The sequence below is a fragment of the Ambystoma mexicanum genome, chromosome 1q (assembly GCF_040938575.1).
Source record: "Ambystoma mexicanum isolate Mex_15411 chromosome 1q, UKY_AmexF1_1, whole genome shotgun sequence".
Classification (NCBI taxonomy): Eukaryota; Metazoa; Chordata; class Amphibia; order Caudata; family Ambystomatidae; genus Ambystoma; species Ambystoma mexicanum.
In genome coordinates this window covers 1351855717-1351877169 of record NC_090922.1, presented here as the reverse complement: position 1 = coordinate 1351877169, position 21453 = coordinate 1351855717, and the positions used below count along the sequence as shown (strand labels likewise).

The following is a 21453-nucleotide window of genomic DNA, read 5'->3' as shown; positions in this document are numbered from 1 at the left end:
AATTAGGCTAACGTTGGGAGAAGTTCTGTTAGATAGTCATTCTGTTTCTCATTTGGTAAAGATAGGGAAATCTCCACCATGAGATGGCCAAATAGATCCCTTAGTCCTAAAGAGAACTCTATGTGATAAAAGCGGAAAATGAATCTCGAAGCCCAAAATACTGAATTGTCTTTTTTAACTCCTTTTCACTGCCCATATATGCGGTGGCATACCCCCTGCATCCCACACATAACCATCCACCTTTTGTTTTCTTAATTAACCCAACCCACATATACACCGTGAAATATGGCTTTTGAAATTCGGTATGTTGGGCTTTGGTGATAGGCTGCAGTATCATATGGGGTGGGAAAAATAAGTCATCTTTTGACTATGTCTTAATGCATGGAGCCCTCAGTGACTGGCAACAACAGTTTAGCGTAGAACAGGTGTCAAATGCCTTGCCTCAAAACAGCAAATTAAAGGAACCTCTTCAAGTCCTATTCAAGACTTTGAAATAGATAATAGAGCTCCACCTCACATGCAGCCCCTTCTCTTGGATCCATTTGGGAAAATGGGGGAGGGATAAATACAAGTTCTGGGGAAGGGCTACCATGTGTGAGAGCAGTCCGAGTTCTTTTCAGCAGGGCCTTGAATTATTCAACCACATTGGCTTTGTTTCATACCACCTTGCCTTGCTCTCGATACACTGGCCCATTCATTTTAGCATCTGGTGGAGATCCTTGTGGGGGAAGCAGATTTGTCCAGTGTGTCCTTAATTGCTTCTGGATTAATCAGTTGTGTTGCCTCTCGCATAGCATTGTTTTAAGCTTCCCATCAATAACAAAATTCACACAGTGTGGACAAGTCCTATCTGTATATAATTTCTTACTGACTTTACCAAGAGGAATCTCAACACTGCTAGCTTTTGTAGAAGTTTGAATCCCTGAAAGTGCTTTCTGGGTGCCAACCTGATATTCTCCTTTCCTCTAAAGGGGAAAACTCTTGTGAGAACATTGAGGGACCACATTTTTCTATTGGTCGCATTGTAGAAAACTGTGTGCGCGCAATTCAACTCCATAGATGTGTTTGCTGCTTCTTGCAACAGAGACCAGAATAGATCCTATCCAAATTGCTCTAAATAAATTTCTTGTACGGATTCCATTTCTTCTGGATTGATTTTTAGCATTCTCTTGCCTTAGTTGTAGGGTTGAGCATTGGGATTCTAGGACGACCATCCTTTTGGATAGTTGGGAGCGATCCTATCTGGGTACATGTGTGGTTTTCTAATTAATCTATGCAGGACTCCATCCCCTCTGCTAGTTTGTCCATTGTTGTCACTTTATGGGATAGGTTCGGTATCGTACCCTGGATCTCTTTTTTGATCTTGGAGAACATCTGCAGAATATCCTTCTTGGTAGCTGGTGCTAATAAATCATCATCTACAGAATCTGCATGGACCTGCGTCTCAGTAATGAATTCAGGTGGTTTTGTTTGGTTTTGCATTAGGGCTAGGATGTCTCCAATTCCACCCCCATCGGGTGTTTCAAAGTTTTTGCCATCTTTAACTTTTACGGTTTTTCAGGTGAGTGCTAAAAGTATATGCAACAGAGGCCCTCTCTTGTATATTCAGTAGAGGATCAGCCGCTGGCCCCCCTGTATAGATGTACTATACTTGTTAGAGGCTTTGTGCTAGATCAACCACACCAACTATTGAAGCAACACAATCGCTGGATTGCAGTCTACCAGATTACAGTTCTACTACCCCTGGGGAATCGTGCAGCTTTACGCATTGTCTGGTGGTTGGAAGAGACCCGGGGGGGGTCCCACCGGGCCACTCACCTTCTAGTGTGCCGCTCCCAGCTCGAAAACCAGGCAGACTGTCACTCCCGAGTGCATCCATCCATTGACGTCATTTTTACAGCCCATGATGGCAACCCCACCTGGACTCATCTTAAAGCTCTGTGTGATAGTCCCCGGTTCTATGCGTCATCTCTGCCAGGTGGGCCAGCACCTCCATATAGTCAGGTGGAATCAGACCAGGTAGATATTAAGATATCATGAGCCTGGGCAGTCTCCCAATCTGTGCCTACCCCATCCCCCACCAGCCCCCAGCCAGGCTGAGTATTTATCCCAGCTCCTGGGAGCTTCCTCAGGTGCTCTTGCATTAGAGCGGCTTTGTGGCTCAGGGGTGTACAGGTATTAATCGAGTTCTTCACACATGCCTTGGCCAATCTTTCTATATTTGCACTGTTAAGATTCTGAGCTGTGTGCCATCTTTGCATCAGGGAGGGTAGAGGAGTTAGGTGGGGAGCTCAAATACTCAGAAAATCCTCCATCAGGGATGGAACATCGTTCAAGACGAGCGCTCCAGGTTCGGTGCGAGGACTTGTACGTGGCCCAGGTTGCAAAATTGTGATCCTGATCCTTCTGGGGCAACAGGGCCCTGATGTTATTTTGCCTCATGGAGCATGATCTGCTCAGTGTTCCGCTCCGACTGCTTTTGTAGGCTTTTTAAAGGAAGGGAGTGATCCTAGTTTCCTTTATATAGATCACTGAAACCAAGAGATTTTTAGTTTGGGAAACAATTTTACTTTGTAAATGAACATTTTTTAGCAGCCCGCTTCAGCAAATAGTATTCTAACAAATGCCCCCTCGATCCCCATCCCACGGTTAACCATGATTTCATGCTTTGATTGCTGCAGGCTGAAGTAAGCACTGTCCAGGGCATACAAAGAATCAGAAGAAAAAGGTATAGCCAGCTGGGCTTCCAGGCGTGCAGCCAGTCGCATGTCAACCATGACTCTGAGGTTTCTGTCGCTATGGGTAGATTGAGGTGGTGGTTTTCAAGGCCGCATTTCAAACATTGCCAGAATCAGTGGAGCCACAATCCACTTAAAGTGCTGAATAAGTCTTTGCTAATGATACCAAGGTACACAATTAATGGATGTCTGATGGATAGATATACCATATTCCTGGGTACAATGCCTCTACAATTACAAAGATTGCATGGGAGTAGGAAAACTGCCCTTGTACTCGGATATGAACCGATTAAAATAATTGCAATGTTGAGGTCATTAGTGTTGATGCAGGATTCAGTTAGGCAAATCAAATTGATCATTCTTGGTTAGATGGGATTTAATCCAGACAAAGATACACCAGACAGTCTAGCAGTGGCACCTGGTGTCTACACACATTGCAAAGAGTTCCATCAAGTATGTTAGAGGTAAGGAGGGAAGCTTCAGTTATTACTGAATGTTCAGAGAACATGGATCTGATGGGACATGTCGCAGATTGCATAAAAAACACTGATTCTCAAGGACGGTATCACGTGTTTTTTTTATTAAATCAGTTGTGAGGCCTATGGCCATCCCTCTCTCTTGTCGTTACATGAGCCTCCTCCCTAAACCAGGCATACTTAACCCCTGGTTAGTTACTGTTGACTACTACAGTCTAATGGCTGCCTCATAGTAAAGGTGTTCCTCCTGAAAGCAGGCTCACTAACTCCCTCACAAACACCTAGCTTTCCCTACTCTCACAAAATGTTAGTGTTCTAAAGGGTAAGGTTGCGATTTGTGCCTAGAATCTACTCTATAGGTTTTACCTGGTTTCACTCACGTCCACCTTCACCTCTCCCTTCTACTATGCCCGCTCCTCATCTCCACCACTCACTCATCTTCATTTCACTCTAAACCAGCCTTCTCAAATTCACACCTTACAATGTCCGCTCCACCCCCAAACACCTTAGCAAAACAACTATCACGTCTAAGCCAATGCCTCACTTGCACCAAAACTCTTCTCCGCAATTCACAACTCCCTCCTGCTGGTCTCTTGGTTGCCGTCCTCCTGCTCCTCTGACCTCACCAACACTTCCTGTTTGCAGTCACCTGCTTCTGCATCCCTTCACTACTGAGGGATGAGGGTTGGTCAGCTGCCCCTATACACAATCCTAGCTTCTTCTCCCTCCCAGTGCGTTTAGTTGTGTGCAAAAATATGTCAAAGCATTTTCTTGCCATGTCCACATTGCCTGCACAGGTTTGCTGATAGAGGGGTTCTTGCGGCGAATGAATTCTGGGGATCCTTTCCTTTTTAAGTCCATGGTGCTCTTGTGGATTGTCTTGTTGTGGGGCTACCGCCTACCCAGTTTATGTGCAGCCACTGTGCTGCTGCACAGCTACTCTGTGCAGCTGCAAAACTTGAATCTGTATCTCTTTCTTGCTCATGAACTGCTCCGCCGCAGTGATCAGGTCTTTCACAGACTGGAGCTGTGTTCATGTCGGTTACTGCTTAAGGTAGTTTCTTCTCAAATCCCGGTTCTCGCCAGGTTCTCCACTCTTTCTCATGCGTTAGCATCTGAAATGGTAAAATAATATTGGGAAATATAGGCAAGGCTGGAGACATGGTTCTGCACATAAGCATACAGGCAACACAGGGTAAAGGTAGGGCTGGGGGGCCCGTTTTGTTGGGTTGTCTTTTAGCGTTAGGACTGTGTCTGGAACCCTCGAACCTCCTATGGAACTAGAGTGGAGCGCTTAACCCTTTTGACAAAAATCGAGGACTTGATTAGACGGACAAGAATAAAACAAGAAAAACATTTAATAAATTGAAGATTAAGCTGCTTTATGTAATCACCTCAAATTGTTTCAATTCGAAATATATATACTGTAGGACATAAAAAGAAACCTTATTTGGCTGGATCTTTTGGCCTGTTGCATCATCAAGGTTTTCCTTGCTCCAAGCTGCACTGTTAAAGGACTGAGGCATATCTAAAGAGGAAGTCTCTGCACAATGTAGTTCCGACTAAAAAGAGAAGCAGTCCGGGGCTTCAATTTGGATGTGTTTAGTGAACCGAAGATTTGTCGCTGAAAGATGGTGGCAAGTGAAGAGACTTATGTAGATACAGTAAGGGCAATGAGGAAGAAAATATCTTGTTTTAAGAAAGCAAATGGACCCAGTATTCTCTGGCCTTCTCTGCCGAGAACCGGCATCTTCCTGTCCATGCAGCACATAACTGACTAAATAAGACAGCATTATTTGATGTACTGTGTAGGACTATGCACTGGACAAACCTTTGTTGTTGAGCAATAAAGTATTTTAGTACACGTGTATTTTACAGATCTCTCTAAAACCTAAGATTATTGTAAAGCACGGCATGTAAAACCCAGCAATCAGTTCTTACAGTAAGTATTTAAAAATGTTACCAAACTTACACTGTCTTCTACATCCCCACTTTTCCATCCTTTCAGCTGCATTTTTGCTGCAGGAATCTTAAGTTCATTTTCTAAAATTGGTTTGATCTCACCTGCAAAACATTACAAAACATTTTTAAAAAAACAGCTCTCTAGAGTATGAAGCCAAATATTCCATTACTCAACATTGCATTCCCCTAAATGTACCATATCACAATCTAAGTTGTAGTATTCTCACTGGAATGAGGGTTGTTACCTGGCCAGTATTTCTGCAGACAGGATGGGCAACTTTAACATTAGCAAACAAATATGAAACTGGGAAATCAGCCACGACTAATATTGTCCCTCATTCGATTAAAACGGAAATCGTTTTTTTGTTTAAAAAGTAAACAAGCAAACATATGGGGGAAGCCCCACAAGCAGATTTCATACATAAAATCACCAACTATTTATGTAGAGCAAACAAATGTCACTTGGCAAGATTAACATGCGACACTATATCTACTTATGCCTGATTCAATCATGCAAAGTTGAGTCAGCCCCAATTGTAGTGGAAAATAAAGACCACTTGATTCCAGTAGATTGATTAACAATGTATTGGTCAAAGCAGTAAGCAAAATAAATGGCCAACGGCAACATGAGACATTGGTGCAAGTGAACCACCCTGCCCCCCCCCCCCCACCCCTCACCTCCTTCCTGGTATTTTATACTCCCAGGACTACATGGGTGCCAATGGAAGGGAGTGGTCTTAGTCTTTGGCAAGGTCAAACCTTGCACTTCATTGCAGACTGAGACAAAGCCCTTCTTGTCCAGTGTTTTGATTCCAGTTGCATTCGGCATTGCTCGATAGCGTGATCAGTAAGCAGCACAGTGTAACATTTCTTCAAGGTAACTATCCTCCCTGAAACTTCACATCTCGCCTCGAAGCAGGCAAGCTGCCTTGTAATACGACATCCGCCTGCTAAAGCTGCCTCAGGTGAGTGCGCAAGACACGCTTAGCTATGACCATATGGATAGACGTCAGAGGCCTGAACATTGAAGGAGAGCATTCTCTAATAAAAGGTGAGGTGCTTCTTCAGCGGTGACATGCAAAGTGAGGCTCAATACATTTTGGTGTGCGGCTAAGAGCAATGGTTAATCATGGCGTGAGGCAAGCAGAAAATACTGGTGGTATACAATGGTGGAGTCCTTATGTACAAGCCAGGCAGCCACCTGAAAAGGTATTTGTTTCATTAGTGTGTGCTTCGCTCCTGCAAAGCACTTAGTTTGGCAAACTGGCCTTTTTGTAACTTTCAAACCATCTCAGGGCCTGCTGAGCCCCTTCCCCACACTCGCAGCCCTCTTCCTTCTCTCCCACTCCCCTGCTCTCCTCCCAGCCCCGCTCTTGTATAGTGATTGGCCCTTTGTGCCCATATTACTCAACTAACTAGGGCAGCCCACGGCCCGTTGCTGTCCCCGTGGCTAAAGGCCTCAAAGCAAAGGGCAGCTCATGAAGAGGAACTTCCAGATCGTGTCTGCAGGTATCAGCAGGGTAGGCGGTAGGCAAGCAGCTGTCACCCAGCATCAACTAACAAGGTACGTGAGGTGCGGCCTGGGGGGGGGGAATAATCACTGCACCCCATTAAACTTACCCACTTATCTACTTATTTAACTTTTATCCTTTTGTAGCATATTCCCATGTTAGAACACAGTGGTATGGGAGCCTTTACTCGCGTTTAAACCAGTATGTCAGCTAGCCAGGCCATAACCGCCCCTCAAATTCTCCTACAGAATGTTGCCACCCCTACCCCCCAGGCACATAGCCTTCTTCCCTCTACCAGCCACAGACCGCTTTTTTCTGACATCTTGCAACCAGTCTCTACTAGATAGAATTGTGAATGTTAGCATGCACCACATCTAGATAGTGATGCCATCAAACAACCTTACTAAAAAAATCTCACCCTCTGCACACACATCTCAAACTCTGATAAACACAGCCATACCTCAAACACACTTCACTACACTGCAACAAAACATACAACACAAAGCCTCGCACAACAGCACATGACGTCTCGCAACCGAAAAGCACCCCTAACCTCAGCGAACATTGTAAACCGAACGGAGGCTGCCAACAGCACATCGCAGCTCTCTTGCCTTCCTCCTGCTCAGTCCTAGTTGCCTTCCTACCATCTTCCCTTTCCAGATCCACCAGAGCACCAGGAGATGACTCCGGTGGTGATAGTGTGCGGTATAAATACGCTAACATTAACTTTGTGGTCATGCTTTATTCCATTTTTCCTCCACAGTCCCCTACTATGAGAACTTCACTGCTGTCTCATTCCACACATTTTGAATAGTGCATAATTCACATCCAGGCATGTCATAATAAATTGCATCTTCTGTTATCCCGTCAGTACATTACTTGAGCAGTTGATAAATCATCAGAACAGGTGTTGATCATATGTTGGCATGGGCATTTACATACCATGGACCGACAGGACAGCCCCAGGAGTATAACCACAGCTTGTTTGTTTATTTTATTTATATAGTGCTCCGGACCCGGGAGTAAATGGGCGCTGGTACAGGTTACAAAGCACAATACATTGTAATTAACAGTGATACTTTTTAGCAAGGGTTATATACAGAAAGTACAGACGGTGGCAATGAAAGCATCCATTAATGACATAAGTGATACATGTACAGTATATACAGATAGTGGCTGTGTCTAACATACTGATTGACTTTTTGCCAATAGCCACCCAATGGCAAGTTTCCTGAAGGACTGGAAATATTTGGCCGACTTAATGTTTAGTGGCAAGGAGTTCCAGCGTTGGGAGGCGAGGACAGTGAAGCTCGAGCCTCCGGCTCTTTTAGAGATAAATCTGGGCCCCATGAGGCATAGGGTGTTGGAAGATCTAGTAGTTATGATGGACTGCTTCCAGGTGAATTTGCTGGTAAGATAGGGGGGCTAGGTGGTTGAGGGCTTTGTATGTGAGGCAGAGTTTTTAGGTCGATTTTTTGTTGAATGGTAAGCCATTTGCATGTGATTCTAGTGTCCGAGATATGCTCTCGCCTAGGAGTGTTTAGTGCTGCTTGTAGCGCATTGTTTTGAATGACTTGGAGTTTACTAATTAAAGCTTGGTTGGCACCTAGGTACAGGCTGTTGCAGTAGTCTAACTTAGACTGTATGAGGCAGCTGTTAGTAGAGAGAAAAGGTCTGCAGGCTCGAATTAGTTTTCCTGTATAGGCGGTGGAAGAGGCAGTTGAATTGACTTGCTTAGAGAGGTTGGTATTGGCATCAAGCTAGAAGCCAAGAGTTTTCACATGTTTGGCAACAGGGATGGTGTTGCCATCGATGATGATTTTGGAGTAGTTAGGGCTCAGTTTTTGTAGGTTGTTAGGTGAACCAACAATGAGCAGTTCGGTCTTCTCGTCATTCAGGCAGAGGCCATGTGTGGCCATCCAAGCCTGAATGACAGAGAAAATTTCATTGATCCTGGTGACATCAGTATTGTAATTGCCCGATATGGTGAGGAGTATCTGGGTGTCATCCGCCTAGTTTGTGAGGTGACACCCAGATGATCCAATTTATCCAAGAGGGGCTTTGTAAAGATATTATAGAGAGTAGGGGAAACGCATGAGCCTTGAGGGACACCACAAGTGATGGGGATGGAGTCTGCTGCTGCCACAGGGGAAAAGACCCTCATGGTTCTGTTGGCCAGGAAGGACTGCATCCATGTGACAGAAGAGGGGGAGAAATGGGCGGCAGAAGAGAGGTGGTTACAGAGTATTTTATGGTCAACCAGGTCGAAGACTGCTGAGAGGTCTAGGAGGAGTAGGATAGCAGCCTTACCCTTGTCTTTAATGTCGTCAATCTGACTTTTGAGATCAACAAGGGCAGTTTATGTTCCATGCTGAGGTCGAAAGCCAGATTGACGCAGTCCCAGTAATTGGTTGGACTCTAAATAATTCTGGATTTGCAAGTAAGCAACTCTATCCAGGATTTTTAGCAGGAAGGGAACAGTGGTGATAGGCCTATAATTAGTAGGAATGGCTGGATACAGGGTCTGTTATTTTTTAGAAGAGGGAGGACCCATGACTGTTTCAAATTGTTAGGTACTGAGTTAGTAGAGAATGATACGTTTATGAGTTTAGAAATTAATGGGGAGAGGTATCTCGTTGCATCTTTTATAATCTGTGCGGGGCAGCTGTCCCCTTTGCAGTTTGACGGTTTGAGAGAAGTTATCATTTTTTGCACTTCTAGTGCGGTTACCTTTTTGAAGGTGAAGCCACAGTTGGTGTTGGACATAGTGGGTAAACTGGGGGTAGGTAGGTTACTATTGGTGAGTTGTAGTCTTTTGTTTTCAATTTTCGTTTGCAGGCCGGTGATTTTATTCGCAAGGGCGTTTTGGATGTTTGTGCACCATAGTTGGTCCTTCACAGACATGTCCATAGGTGGATTGGGGTTTTCTAGCTCCTTCAAGATAGTAAATAGTTCTTTAGTACTGGAGCTGGCATTGTTTATTCTTACATTGTAAGCTTTCTTTTTGGTGCAAAGTATTTCTTTTTTATAGAGGGAAGATGCATTGGTGAGATTGATTTTGTGTTCCTCAGATGGATTCGTTTTCCAAAGGGTTTCCATTTTAGTTTTCTTATTTCTTAGTATTTTAAGTTCCGAAGTGTACCAGGAGTTAAGATGGGCACTAGGTTTACCTTTATGTAATTTTAAAGGGGCAATGATGTCAATGGTTTTGGTCATGGCGTCATTGTAGGTGTCCCCAAGTAGGTTGAGGTCCGATGTGTCGGGGATCGTGTTAAGGGTAGGTAGAACCAGTGGAATGAAGGCTTCTACGGTAATGTTACGCTTATTTCTAGTCATACATGCTGGTGCCGGGGGGCACTATATGTGGTTCGGATTGTTGGTGCTAATGTCAAATAGGAGAAGGAGATGGTCAGTCCATATAAGGGGTTGGGGGTCCTTACAGATGATGTTACAGGTGTGGGCAGCGAGCCAGTCTAAGGTTCTGCCTTTCTGATGCGTGGGTAAGGAGATAAGTCGAGTGTAGTTGTGTTCGCAGAGGGCATTGGCAAGGGAAGATGCAGGGGTATCGTGAGGATCATTGTAACCCAGGTTAAAGTCACCTAGGATAATATTCTGTGAGAGTGTGTTTAGGTTTCTCTGCTATGAAGGAGGTTATATCTTCCTCAAAGGTCCCTATTGGGCCAGGGGGTCTGTATATTAGTTCCAAAGTGATAGTGGTCTTAGGGGTAGTTTGTATTTTAATGGAGAGGCGTTCACATGAATTTAGTAGAGGGGCGGTAACAGATCTAATATCAAGCAAGGATTTGAATATGAGAGCTACACCTCCTCAGCGAGCATTGGGTCTATCGGCCCCAAGGATGGAATAGTTGTCAGGAACCGCAAGGGTTAGATAGGGACCTGCTGCTGCGTGAAGCCAGGTTTCTGTGATGGCAAGGAAGTCCAGATTTTCTGAACGGATGAGGTCAGCGATTTTAGTGGGGTGAGCAACAAGGGATCTGACGTTGAGTAAGGCTTCTTTGAGTGAACCGGTGTTAGCATGGGTATTTTTATTGGTGTCTTTAGTCGGAGTGGTTTTTGTTTTATTCGGTAAGGTGCGAAGTCTGCAGCCTAGTCTGTTGTTGTGGGTGGTGATATTAGGGTGGGCTGTGGGGCGATGTTCTGTTATTTTGAATGAGTTTTGGTCGGTGTCACAGTGGGCATCTTTGGCAGGGTCAACAAAGTTAAGTGGATGGTGATCTAGAGTGACGCCAATTTTAATAGTATGGTCTGTGGGGCACTGTGGGGGAAGGGAGGCAGGGTGGGCAGGAAGGGTGTGGGGCAGGGAATGGGGTGATGTCTGGGGCAGCCAAGCTTGGCTAGACCATTACTAAATGGGATGTAGCTGCTTCTACTACATGGCGTATGATTAGGCATGACACAGAAGGGAAACATGAGGAGGATGAGCCAGGCTGGCATAATTCAAGGCAATGGTAAGACGTAAGTATAGTAGCTAGGTTCGAATTGTATGTAAACTGGCAAAGTCACTAGTAAATTGGAGCAATCAACAAGCTGGTTAAAGTAGCAGCTAGGCACGACGCAAATGTGCAGTGGTCCGTGAATGACCAATGGTCATAACGCAATTACACAAAGGTCTCTAGGCGACCAAAAGGTACAACATAGTTACACAGTAGACCGTAAGGGACCATAGGGCACAACACAATTGCACAGTGGTCAGTGAATGACCATAGGGCACAGCAATTTTTACAGTGGTCTCTAAGCGACCATAGGGTACAACACAGTAGACCGTGAGTGACCATAGAACACAGTACAATTGCACAATGGTCTCTAGGCGACAGTAAGAGCATGATATCACACTTGCACAGTGGGTCATGAGTGACGCTTATAGTGGGGGGGATCACCTGAGTTAGAACAATTTCAGTGAAGGTTTGCATGGCCATTTATCAGGCAGGTGCATCAAAGCACTAGGTTACCTAGATTCGAGAGTTCACAAATATAGTTTGAATGGCATTTTTCTGGCTCATGCCGGTATTCGCCTAGAAACCTGTGTAGCATGACATGGGTTAAAATACAGTATGCCACATAAGGGTTTGTCTAGCAAGTAAATAAGTATGTTTAGTAGTAATTCTTGTTAGATACGGGAGCCGTTTTACAGTTAGGTGGCAGAGCGAGTCACTGTAGCAGCAAGTGCATAGTCAGATAGCAAGCAGTGCGAGTCTCGCACTACGAAGAAGGCAACCCCAACGGGTGGTGGGAGATAGATAAGGTAATGATAGAGGTTAGGATAGTGCAGGGACCTCGCCGGGTTGGAATGTGATTCTCAATCAGGTTGTTATGTGGAGGGTCTTATAGGCGCGCAATAAAGTTAAAAGGCTTACCCAGGAGCAGTGAACCAAGTGTGAATGCGGCCCAATGGGTAGTCCACGGGGTGGCAGGCAGAGTTCCTGGCCCAGGCTCAGTCAGCTCACGACAGGCTCAGGACAGGAGCTTTGTACACCGTGCCTTAGACACGAGTGCCGGCTTCCGCCTACCGGTGGAAAGGTGGGAGGGATATGGCCGGGTAAGCCAATCACCAGTAGCGTGGTTGTAGGGCTCCTCTGTGTTACACAAAACACGGCGCCATCTTTGAAGAACGAAGTGTGCCTTTGGACAAAGCACAATGCGGTTAAGCGCCTCTTTCTGTTCAGTCGCGGCGGATGTTCAAGGCGAAAAGGGTGCACAGTTGCACTCGGCTGGAAATCATGCGAATTGTGCTGAATTATGGAAAATAAATCGTGGCAGTGAGCGGAGGTTCCACACACAGCCCAGTAAAGCCCACGGGCTTACCTCATGGTAGAGGGGGCTCTCTGCTGCGCCTGCAGCGCGGATGCCGTGGGGGAGAGCTCATGCTCGATCCCAAGCAGCATGATCCAGGGGGAGGGGGTGATGAGCAGGATTTGTCCAAAAGACATTCCAAGTGGCCCCAATAGCCCCATGGCCCAAAAGGACCAGCCAGACTCCTCGCTGCTGTGTAATCAGGTTACAGTGTTGTTAATGTGCACAATGTCTGATATTACTGGCGTAATTTGGCATTAAAGTACAGCACTCACTTTTTACAAAGGCGCAGGTGCTCCCTTGAGAGGAGAGTATGATGTCTAGAGCCATACGGTTATGGAGTACCATTGTATGGATGGACAGCTGTTTACAGGACAGCAATGACAGGGAAGCAGTGGTAGCATTGGCAATGTCTTTCATTAAACATGATAGCTTGGTTAATCAGTCCAGTTTATTTTGACACCAAGGGCTGGTATCCGATAACCCATGCCCGCAACCAACAAATCCCAGTCCGAGTCTCTTCTAATGGGGAAGAGCTTGAAAAGTAGGGGTGTGGCGCACTGCAGGCAAGGTATATCTTGGGTTGCATCTCCCTCCCCAGTTGATGGGCAACCAGGCATATGCCTTATACTCCAGAACTTACTTTATCTGCGGAGATATCACGTAACCAGATTGTGTGAATGTAAACCCGGGGTCAAATGCAAATGTAACATTACCACACTAGAGCGGGTGGACATGTAATTCATACACATTTGCTAATTCCCATGTACAGGGGCCCTCGATTTGTGCAGCAAAGGAGCCCAGGTGCAATACGTACCGCTACGAGTTTGGGTTGTAGCTGGGCTGGGGTTGGATGTTTTGGTGGCTCCTTAACCCACATGTGTGACTGTGCATCTCGGCAGTGTCTGGGGCCTAAGCACTGGGTAGTTTGCTTGAGGTCCAGACAGAGGGCTCCCCGCTGTAAAGGAATAGGGGCAATGGAGAACTGGACTGACTGGTTGTCGTCTAAGTGGAAGCACGCCCAGCAGTCAGTAAGGTTAAAGATGCAGCCGTACGGTCATGAGAGGTGCAAATAGGTATTCAGGCTATGGGTCAAGGGGTGTGCAGTAGGACCATCATTATAACAAGACATGCAGAAAGAACCAGACACATTTACATTGGAAAGCATCAACTATAGAATTACTATAATGATGGATAGGTATCCAGATATGCTTGGCTTTGGTGAGGCTCCCCGGGGCCTCTGTCATGCACAGTCAAATAGGCCCGGGGGAATGCAAGGTGCAAGGTGGAGCAGCGTTGGGTGGTCAGTCCCTTCACTCAAGGTGGCAGACAGGTAGATGGCAAGAGTGAAGCACAGTTCATAAAGTTCAAAAGTTCCAGCGATCACTGTTCCACAGATCGGAAGTTCCAACGTTTGAATATTCCAAAGATCGATAGTACCACGAAGTTCCAGAGATGGTTTAAGTTACTTACTTGTAACTATTGTTCTCCAGCATGGGTCTGGCATGGATACACATGCTCATGAATATTCTCAGTCGTCGGGCTGGAAATCCTTGGTAAAATAAAAACAGTTTCACTTTAAAACGTTATGTCTTCTCTAAACCAATCGCTCTCCTCTGGGCCAATCTGTGCCCATCCAATAACAGTCCTCTCCCTAAGCCCTACCTCTGGTGGCCATCTGGAGATTGAAGCCTTCGACAAGGCTTTTCCCCGATTTACAGGTCCAAAGTTGACAAACAACTGAAAAGTGTTTGTACGTGCCACGCAGAACTTCAAAGCACGAGCAACGTCCAGCAAATGCCCTCCCCGTTAGCGATGCTGGTTTCAGAAAGAAGATTGACAACACCAAAGGTTCGTTGAGGTGGAATTCCGACAGTACCTTAGGCATAAAGGTGGGGTGTGTACTCAGTACCACCCTTGAAGCGTGGAAAGATAAGTAAGGCTGCTTGCAAGACGGACTGAATCTCTCCGACCCGCCTAGCTAGGTGATGGCCACGAGGAAAGCCACCTTTCACAAGAGAAACTTGCGCCTAGCCTAATGCATCAGTTCGAAGGGTGCTCGCATGAGCTTATCCAGCACAACATTGAGCTCCAAAGCCGGGGCAGGAGTCTTCACCGGCGGGAAAGTCCTGAAGAGCCCCTTGGGGAACTCCTTCACAAGCCTGTGAGACCACAATGAAGGTCTGCCTGGAGACTTGGTGTACCTAGATATGGCGGCGAGATGCACCTTGATAAGAGGCATGAGCCAGTACCGCTTTGGCCTAGGAAATCAAGTATGGCAGAGCCGTGACCAGCAGAGGGGTACTCTTCTGAGTCCGGTACCACATGAAGTATTTCCATTCAGCACTTCAACGATGAGACTCTGGCCCTGGCCAGGATGTCCTTACATTCTGTGGGTAAAGCATAACCTCCAAACTCTAGGGCTGCAGGAGCCATGCCCTCAGGTTCAGAGACTCTGCGTCGTGATATAGAATCGTCGTCGTCGCCCGCCGCACCCGTTCTCTGGGGATAGCGGTAGTCTGATGGATGGAGCCACCGACAGGCTTATTAAGTCCGGATACCAGATCTGCTTTGGCCATGCCAGGGCAACGGGTATCATCCTGCAGTGGCACTGTGAGTGTGTTGATTACACGTAGGAGGAAATGGGGAGTGGGAGCGTATAGAAACAGTCCTCCCCCAGGGGAACGAGAGCACGTCACCCAGGCTCCTCGTTGCGGGAACCTGCTGGTGAACCTCTGGCACTTGGCGTTTACCACCGTCGCAAAGAGATATCTGGGGTCGTCCCCATTTGTGGAACAGCAGATCCACCTTGTCCTGGCGAAGCTCCCACTCGTGGCAAGAACACATTTCCCTGCGGAGCGAGTCTACAATGGTGCTCTCGACTCCCGCCAGTTTAAAAGGAATGCGGAAAATGGCTTGACGCCAGAGACTGGATCCCCCCCCCCCTTGCTTCCGGATAAAGAACATGGTTGTGGTGTTGTCTGAAGATCCTCACCACCTTGTCTTTCAATGACGACAGAAAAGACTTGAAGGCCAAGAATATGGCCCAACGCTCCAGGACGTTGATGTGTAGGTCCTTTTCCTCCATTTGCCAGAGGCCTCTGGTGTGCAACTCTCCGGTGTGGGCTCCCCCATCCTTCTAGACCGTCTCTTGGTAAGGAGGAACCTGAAACTGAGCTCCCTGGACTAGATGCTGCCGAACACCCCACCACAGTATCACCTGACGGAACACTTTGTTCAGAGAGATCTTGTCCGTAAAGTTCCCCGATACTTGCATCCACCTCGCATCCAGGAACTCCTGGACAGGTCTGAAGTGCAGTCTGCAGAGAAAAACAAGGTTTATGCAGGAGGACATGTCCAAAAGCAACCTGATGGATCGCTGTGTCGCTGCCTGGCCAACGGCAAGCGGTGCACTTGGCCTTGTACGGTTTTCACCCTCTCCTCTGAGGGTGGCGCCAAGCATGTCACTGTGTTGAGCTGTGCACCTAGGAATAGAACGTCCCAAGATGGCTTCAAGCAAGACTTTGGATAGTTTATGGAGAACCCCAGCTCCGTCAGCAGACGTATGGTCCTCGCTGTGTGCTCGCTTGACAGGGACCACGAGCAGGCACGCACCCGCCAATTGTCCAAGTAGGGGTATACATGGATGCTCCAGGCCCAGGTACTTTGTAAACACCCTCTGGCTCGAATTCAGGCCAAAAGGCAGAGCCTTTAACTGTTAGTGCTGACCCTGTACCACGAATCACAGGAACTTGCTATGCTTTTTGTGAATGGGGATGTGGAAGTAGGCGTCCTCCAGGTCCAATGTGGTCAGAAAATATCCCTGCTACAGCTGGCTGAGCATGTATGTGCTGCAACGGGACCATACAGGACTTTAGAGACAAGGTAGATCCAGAATCTGCCTCCAACCCAGCCTTGATTGGAACTAGAAAGTATCTGGAATATACTCCAGAGCCCCGGAGTCGCTGGGCGACGGACTCTGTTGCCCCTTTGCGTAACATGGACCGCACCTCAGGCAGAAACTGTGGTCCGTGTAGTTCTTATCGCTGAATCGGAGGGATACAAGGACACTTGCGTTGGAACTCCAAGGTGTGTCCCTATCCTAGAGTGTCCAGCCCCCATCTGTCCATGGTGATCTTTTCCCACGTGCTGACGAACTTCGCCAGCCGGCCTCCCACTGGGGTGCGTAAGTGGGGGCCCGCGGCCATGGCCGGTTCAGGTAGGGTTCGGGGGGGTTAATGTTCTGCCTTGCGGACGGCACCGCCACTGCCCTTTTCTGCCTTGAGAGTGCTCAATGTATGCTTTATGAGTGGAAGCACGCGAGGGCTGTTTATAAGGGGTACTATAACCATTTGAAGAACTACCTGTCTATTCTCGGGAGGAGCGAAAGGACGAGGACTGTCGCTGCTGCAAGGTTTCCAGGGAACGTGCCGTCTCTGTATCGGTCTTTATCGCCTGCAAAGACTGATTGACTGCCTTTCCGAAAAGGTTTTCCCCAAACAGCATATCCAGCACCTTTGCCTGAACGTTCTGGCAGAAGTTAGTAGCCTTCAACCAACTTTGATGCCGCAGAGACACCCCGTTCCACATCTGGCACAAACCTGTGTCTGCGATGTCCACTGCCACCGTGATGGCGTGATCCGAGGACACTTCACCCTCCTGAAAGAGTTCCAGTGCCTCATCCTCCTTATCTTTGGGTAGGAAGTCCAGGATAGGGCCCAGCTTGTACAAGAGTTCCCAGTCATAATAGGACAAAGTGGCTAGGGCGTTCGATGCCTTGATGGTAGAGGCTGCTGTGTAAATTATCCTCTTGCCCATGGCATCCAGCTTCTTCCCCCTCCTGGTCCGGAGGTACCATGGCTGCCGATGACTGGTTCGCAGAGCGTTTCAAAGCTGCGGCAGAGACTACCGGGTCCAGCAAGGATTGAGGTCTTAGGCACCTGGGCGCTGAGTGGGGTTCCCTGTACTTCTCTTCTAATCGGTGCCGTTTCTTCGGGACTTTACTTGGATTCTTCATAAGGGCTAGGCCCGCTTCCCAGATGTAGCCCAGGAAGGTAATGGACATGATGGTCTTACTCCTCGATTTGCATCGTTAGTACAGGAAGCCCTCCTTCTTAGTCTCCTCTGGAACTAAAACAGTTCTGAGGTCCGAGAGATGACAATGAAAAGATCCAACTTCGTCCAGAGTGGATACCCTATGGGGCTCATCTGCGTGCAGCGTCTCCCCGTCCAAAGCAATGAATTAGTCCTTGTCTGTATCAGTAGCCGTGTTAGCTGTGTCCTTGCCTGTGTCATTGTGCGGTATGGAGTTCGGGTAGGAGTCTTGTCGTGACGAGGTAGTCGGATGATACTGAGGAGTCGCACCACCCTTAGACTTTCTCATCCGTGTGGGAGAGATTACCCTCGGAAGTTCTAGAGATGCCGGCCCTGATGGCAGCATCGTTAGTGGGATTTCGGTGACCAGTGTGTGCAGGGTGGATAAGATGTCCAGAGACATCTCTAGGTCTAAGGGTAAACTGAGCCAACAGAGTCAGATCCAATCTAATGAGTCTCTTCTTCCGCACAAGGGACTGAGGACATCCCTCAGGTCCTCCCCCTCTGTTGTACGAGCAGCATCCCTTGTGAGGATCATTGTCCTTGTCGGTACTAGTGTAGATCTGCTCAGTAGCCTGCCGGTCCGCATACCTGGGAGGCTCCACAGGTGGGACCGCTTCCCTCTCCCTCTCAGGAGGCTGTTGGGCCGGAGCGGCCGCCTGGTCTCTCCTGGCACTGGTTCCTTTGCCGCTGCTTCTGCAGTCGTATCTTGCCTTGGGGGCAAGAACAACCGCTGGACAGCCGCCACTTCTTTCCTGGACCCGCTCTCTTTCAGAGCTGTGGTGGACGTCGCTGACTTAGACGACGAAGTGCTTGTAGCTGCCTTAGTCGACACTGCAGTCGTCAACTCCATTGACTTGGCCTTGGTTGAAGCCTTTATCTGACTTGGAGGGATCCTCCAGGACGTTTCCCTAGTCGAACTATCTGAGGACACAGAGTTTGGACGGGGTTAGCGACTTTCTCTTCGAAGATGCTTCTGTCGTCGGCACGCACACCGTAGAGGATGATGGTGATCGCGAATGCCTTTTGCCCGACTAGGGACCCGCATCAGCGGCGAACTCAACAGGGCTAGCAAGCGGAGCTTGGCCATCTCTTGGACCCCCAAACGTGGGGCGTCCTCAAAGGATCTCAACCTCCTCCTGGAGAGAGCACTCTACTCGGACCGGCCAGTCCTACCTGAGGCTTAACCCTGCCCCGAGGCTGTGTCAGAGGCCTTGCTCGACTTGAGCCACACCGACAGTCTGCTGTATCAGTCTTTCTTGATTTTTTTCTACAAACCACATCACACTTCGCATCACTCCTCATCGTGGTCTGGAAGCAGGCAGTACATGCATTTATGGTGTCGATCTTGTCCATGCTGAAAAGGTGGGAAGTAGGCCGCAAAGCCGGACCTTCTCAAAACTGCGATGATTCGACGGTGGATGAAGATTTTCACCAGTAGTGGAGCCTCACTGCCGGTCTCCATTCTTTGAAGACAATGAAGCAAAAATAGGTCAAAATCTAACTATTTTGCAAATGTTTTACTACAGAAATCCGGAAATTAGCTCGGAGAGCAATTTGAGGGAAATACAGTTTTAAAGTGAAAGTGAAACTGTTTTTTCTTTTACCGAGAACTTAAAGCCTGACTGTGAATATTCATGAGCATGTGAATTCATGCCAGACCCCATGCTGGAGAATGATAGTTCCATAAATCAAAAGTTCCAAAGACCACGGTTCCTTCTACCGCTAATTGCGCTACAAGATTTGCAAGTACCAGCGCCAGACAAACAGAAGGGTCATGGTCACAAAAATAAACACCAGTAAGTGATCGGAGCAGAGGCAACAATTCACATCTGGTGGGAACATAGCAGCAATGGCATCCATTCTTTGCACACAGGGACCACCTCGCCTGGAAGATTCATGGTTGTTAGTGCTCTAAACTCAGAGGTGAGAAACTGGACCAGTTAATATTTAGCTCAGGGTCTTGATATCTCTGGTATTCTTCCTTGGGATTGCAGGGCGTATGTCGAGGTGGCTGTTTTGTGAGATCCAATGGGTTCAGACTCCTCAGGTGGAGCACCAGCAGATTAACCTAAATGGGGGTGGTTCCCTGCGGTTCTACGACAGCCTGTTGTAGGAGCTTCAGCACTAGCTCTGCAGGGACCTCCCGGTGAAGAGACTCAGCGATTGCAAGTTCTGATGCAACATGGGAATGTATTGGCTGATGGCAGGTCAGGCCCTGGCTCTCCAGTAAACTCAGTCTGATCAAGAAACTCTGGACGATGTTGGCACTGGGTCACAGATGGTGGTGTCGGGGTTAGGAGTGCTGGTGCATGTCCGATGAAGATCGCTCAATGTGATGGTTCTGGTGGCCTGTCTGCAGATGATCAGATGTCTTGGCAGTGATATCTGGCATAGTGTGGACCTTTCCGGCAGTGTGACACGTGGATCCAGACGATAATCGCATCACACTTCACTGCAGAGTTCATGGTCAGGAGGACTTGATGGATTTTCACCATGACCCAATGTCCTGGTCTCAGAGGGTGGCACGGTCTCACAGCTGGTTCGGGCAGGGCCTCACGTACCTCTGCATGGAGAGAGCTAACCGATTTAATCAATGTGCGACAGTACAGAATTAATGTGTCATCCCCAAAAGCCAAACTCAGGGTGCCAGGAGATGTAAGTGGAGCAGCCCCCATTACCATCAGGCACCCTGAGACGATTTCATGAGCAGTCTAGGTTTACTGTAACGCTTACCTGATTCCCGTAGAGGCGCCGGTCTTGACTGGGCGTATACCGTATCTTCAAAGGTGATGTGTAACACACGGCTGGCTCTTTGGGCTGGACCTCTGTGCACTGTATGTCTGGCTCGAAGGGTAAGATGACTGCAGATAGAAAATGTGGGATTAATGAACTGGGTTATTGAATGTCTCTCTCTTCTTCCCTTTCTCTTCTCCTGTAGAACCCCAAAGGTTAACGCTCTCACCTTAGGTAAGTGAACGCCGTGCTCTCCATCTGCCTCGAGGCAGGGTGCTGTAACCAGTTTCTTCACTGGATAAGGGGAGCAGGCCTCTTGACTTCAGAGGACTGTTGTCCGTCGTTTACTGCACGAACGGTAAGTTTCGAGTAATTCTAATGTCTTTAAAGTCTTTAGTAATGATGTCTCTTGTTTTGCAGGGTTCCGGCGATGGCGGATGGCGGGCTGAAGTGAGTTGAAGATGGAGCCCGTGTGATGAATAGAAGCGCCTGGAAGCACGTAAGTAAGCGCTTGTTGCCTGCTTCACGATGCGCTCTAACTGTCTTTTTATTTTGCAGGTACAAGTTCGGGGCAGCTACAGGGTGCCGGAATACCCACTGGGTTAGATGTGGAAAGGAGTAATGGCACGTGAGTATTAAAGTTCCCCAATGTCTTTAAACGCACCTTGTTTTGTCTTTCAGATGCGGGATGCAGCGCCGAAGGCCTCCGGAGCGTGCGAAGAGTAGGTAAGCCTTTGTCTTTCAGATGCCGGAATGCAGCGCGAGGCGTTGGTGACAGCCGATGGACCAGGTAAGTGAAGAGCTGTCACTGAAGACCGTAATGCTAACCTGTTCTTTCTTGTCTTTATAGGTGTTGCTGAAGACTGGATTCAGAATGGTAAGCCTTTTTCCTTAGGCCCAGGATCAGATGCAGAAGACACGATGAGCGTTCTGCTGCTGAGGATGCAGATTAACGCAAAGCAAGATTCATCCATCGGGTGTGGTTTAAATAGCCTCCTGTAGTGCTTAGGTGTCTCCTTCCACAGCCACGCCTAGGTAAGAAAAGAGTTCCTGCTTTCCAGAAGAGTTCCAGTGTTATGAATCTAGGGAGTGGCTCCTGCCCCACCCAACAGGAAAAGTAGTTCC

At 47.8% G+C, this 21453-nt stretch overlaps 1 protein-coding gene across 1 annotated transcript in view; it reads right to left on the bottom strand.

Moving 5' to 3' along the window:
* The window catches only part of FAF1 (Fas associated factor 1), a 2829503-nt gene that overhangs the window by 2393960 nt on the left and 414090 nt on the right, over positions 1-21453 (bottom strand). Inside the window, exon 5 of the mRNA XM_069642220.1 lies at positions 5187-5278. Within this exon, the coding sequence (XP_069498321.1) occupies positions 5187-5278 (92 nt within the window). The remainder of the gene's footprint in view (positions 1-5186; positions 5279-21453) is intronic.